General features: G+C 46.5%; 1 protein-coding gene across 1 annotated transcript; it reads right to left on the bottom strand.

Moving 5' to 3' along the window:
* Positions 1-1,113: 1,113 nt before the first annotated feature.
* Positions 1,114-2,319, bottom strand: LOC130475516 (actin-3-like). Its single transcript, XM_056847306.1, has one exon. The coding sequence runs from the start codon at positions 2,317-2,319 to the stop codon at positions 1,114-1,116; it is 1,206 nt and encodes a 401-aa protein (XP_056703284.1).
* Positions 2,320-3,484: the final 1,165 nt, after the last annotated feature.

Raw genomic sequence — 3,484 nt, 5'->3', positions numbered from 1 at the left:
AACAGGTATGCAGCATGACCAGCATCCATTCCAACTAATAGCCATGAATACCCCTTTCCTCCATGAACATGTCCACTCCCCTCTTAAAGCCCTCCAAGCTGGCAGCCATCACCACATCCTGGTGTAATTATGTGATAGCCATAAATGCATATCAGCCTTACCATGGTTCAGAAGGTGCAAATATTAAGGAAAAGGACGAATTTAGGCCAAACAGGGAGCTGACCATACCTTTGCTCCCTCCCCAATTGCACACAGCCATGGAGCAACATGGATGCGCAATCCATAGACACCAGCCCTGCACCCTCTCCCTCAGAGAAGCACACATTTGGTGTGTCTGTGCTTATGTGCTTTTCCCATAGCACAGCTTTGGGTAGCCTTGATATATGCATCATTAGCAATAGTTGTATTAATTAGTCGTGGTATTTATGAGCAAGAGCCCACATACAATCTACAATGGCTATGTTTTCATTCCTGTGTTACTTTATCCAAAGTCCCAGCCCACAGCCCTGCTCCCAACACCTACAGAATATCTGTGCAGAGGCTGGCTTACGCATTGAGTTGTTCTCTCAGACAGTGAGTGCCGGCTGCCTATCCAATGTGCAAGAATGTGTGAGGGTAAGAGAGGCAGGAGAAACCATCTGAGAATATGAGTGAGGAGTCATGGATCCAGGAGAAGAATGTGTTGAGTTCTACCTTTTTTTGGGGGGGGGATGAGGCAACAGAACAAGGAGCTGCCTATATGAGGAAAGACATGCTCTTTTCTACTGCTATTGACAGACTAACAGGGCTACCCATCATGATCTATGCCTGGTGTGTGTTTGTGTGAAAGTATTTGCATTTGTGCATGTGAAAAATATGACACCTCCCCCGCCCCCATAGTGAAAAGACTACAATTTCTGTAATAACCATATTTTAATATCTGTGACCCTGGTAAACATCTCTTACATATCAATGGGATTTGACCAATTCCTAGTAACTCTCATGTTTCATCTCCATCTCTGGGGAATGAGGTGGGGATGAACTTGAGCTGACTCAGAAACCCAATGTAGACAAGATTCTCTGTGACATCCCTCTCTGATCCACAAGCACCATCTCCTTGGCTTTCCTCCTTGATCAGAAGCAGTGCCGGTGAACAATGAAGGGCCCCTTCTCATTGTAGGCCTGACGGTTGATCCACACATTCTGGAAGGAGTTGAGTGAGGCAACGATGGAGCCACCCAGCCAGGCAGAAAAGATTCGGTTGGGGGAAGCCAGAATGCCCACTTTGCCTGTTGGCTCCATCTTTTGAAGTTCTTTTTTAATCCTCTCAGAGAAGCCACGAAGCATGGTGGTGCCACCGGCCAGCAGCACATTAGAAAGCAGATCTGCTTGTCTCTCTGGTTTACATTTCTTGATACTATTCATGGCTTGGACGTGAAGCCCCACCTCTGGGAAGCCTAGCATGGTAGGATTGAAGAGGACTTCTGTGCAGCGAAAGCGTTCATTGCCGATGGAAATGACTTGCCTGTCAGGAAGAGTGTAGTCCATGAGGTATTTCTTCTCATCTGCATTCAGTTCAGACTCATAATCCTCAGGGATATAACAACATTTCTCCTTGATCTGACACACCACATCCATCTCATTCTTTTGAAATGGATTCCCACATTCTCCCATTAACTTGGCCAGATATTCTGTCAGGGCATTGCCTGCTATATCGAGTCGGTAGGTGGCATGAGGCAAGATGTATCCATCATGGACAGGAGCAGTGTAGGATGTCCCATAGCCAGAGCCAATCACCAGCCCTCCTGTGCGCCCATAGGAATACACTGACAGAAGGGACTGGTGAGCAACAAACATGGCCGGCACTTCAAAGTTCTCAAAGAGTAGCTCGGCCATTTTCTCCCGATTGGTAGTTGGGGACATGGGAGCATCTGTGACCAGCACAGCCAGTTCTTCAGGGCACACACTGAGCTCTGTGTAGAAGACATGGTGCCACAGCATCTCTAAGGCATCCCAATCTGTCACCACACCATGAGTCATAACCACGTTTGTACTCACCTCTGCTTTCTTCTGTGGAATGCTTTTTCCAATGTAGTACAAAGGGCTGTCCTTGGTCTTGTACCTGGGCACCCCCACTACACTTGGCACAACAGATCTTGGCTTCTCATCCCCAGCAAGCCCACTCTTGGTATAGCCAGTGCCTGTGTCTATTATAACAGCGGCGTAGTCCTTGTACTTCTCTGCTGATCCTGATGTGGAGGCTGAGGGATGGCTCTTTGAGCTAGGCTTGTGGGTTGCAGGATGAGGACCAGGACTCTTTGGTTTCTTTGGGTAGCTCATCGCAAAATGGCCCTTTGGTGAGGCTATACTACTTAACTCTGACACTGTCAGTAGACCTGACACCAGCGCAGCAGCCTCCAAGTGAAAGAGAGAATCCTCGCATCAGCACAGAAGGTAGGTACCACGTTACCATGGCAATTGTCCATGATACAGCCAGAATGCAATGACATCATAACAATGGGGGGGCAAGATGGATGTCCTCAGAGCAGTTGCCCCAAGCTCACGTAAGATTACATGGCATAGCTTGCAACAGAGTCCCATCTTCTCCATCCTCTTTACTGTGGGATGCTTGCATTAGTTCTTCTCTGTACTCTTACTTTTGTTTTTGTTTTTAATGTTTTTAATGCACGCTTATTTGGAATGAAAGCCCCACTCAGCGTAGTTTTCTCACTTAGGAGTAAACACATAAGATTGCACTGTATGCAACGGTACACTCTTGTTTCACAGCACAACTCCAGTGTAGGTTGCCTGCTGGACAGCAAAAAAAGTCTCTGCGGAGGAAAGAACAGGAAGCAATGCTATACTCTGTAGTCAACTGTCATTGCTGCTTGTGCTTGTCTTTCAAGAAAGTTTCTTCTGGCATTTCATTGTCTCTGTATTTATATCTCTTTCTCCACCTTTCTCAGATGTATCTAGGACCTTGTGAAAGAGATCACTAAAAAGCCTGAGCAGCGGATGAGAGAGAGAGAGAGAGAGAGAGAGAGAGAGAGAGAGAGAGAGAGAGAGAGAGAGAGAGAGAGAGAGAGAGAGAGAGATTTTCTCAGTATGATGATCACCCCTGAGTACAGTGGTTCCAAGCTACTGGCTCAACACCCTTTAGAAGGCTAAATGTTAAGGATCTGGACTAGCAAGAGTTTTCTATTTATAGTCTTGAAAGACTGAATCATCTTGTTCAGTGATGGCATCAGCTCTGCCCAGAAAGGCTTGCAACTTGGAGTGGTGATCTCTAGTGAGGTGCCAGGAAGCCCCTTAATTCTGGGAATTCTGGTAGTCCTTCCTGCCAGATCAGATTTTCCTCCTTTTGTTGGTTAAACCCATGGTGGTAATTGGAAGCTTTTAGAAGACAGAATAGTCTTCATGTGTTGCCATGGTGGGATTTGTGCTATTTATATTGTCCCTTGACAGTATTAGAGGAGTTGTCATATACCTTTGGCCTGGGCATGCT

Source organism: Euleptes europaea, chromosome 1 (assembly GCF_029931775.1).
Source record: "Euleptes europaea isolate rEulEur1 chromosome 1, rEulEur1.hap1, whole genome shotgun sequence".
Lineage (NCBI taxonomy): Eukaryota > Metazoa > Chordata > Lepidosauria > Squamata > Sphaerodactylidae > Euleptes > Euleptes europaea.
The sequence above is the reverse complement of the archived record's forward strand: the minus strand, read 5'-3'. Positions and strand labels throughout refer to the sequence as shown.

Coding starts and splice junctions, on each gene's coding strand:
- LOC130475516 (XM_056847306.1), bottom strand. CDS start 2,319: ATGAGCTACCCAAAGAAACCAAAGAGTCCTGGTCCTCATCCTGCAACC.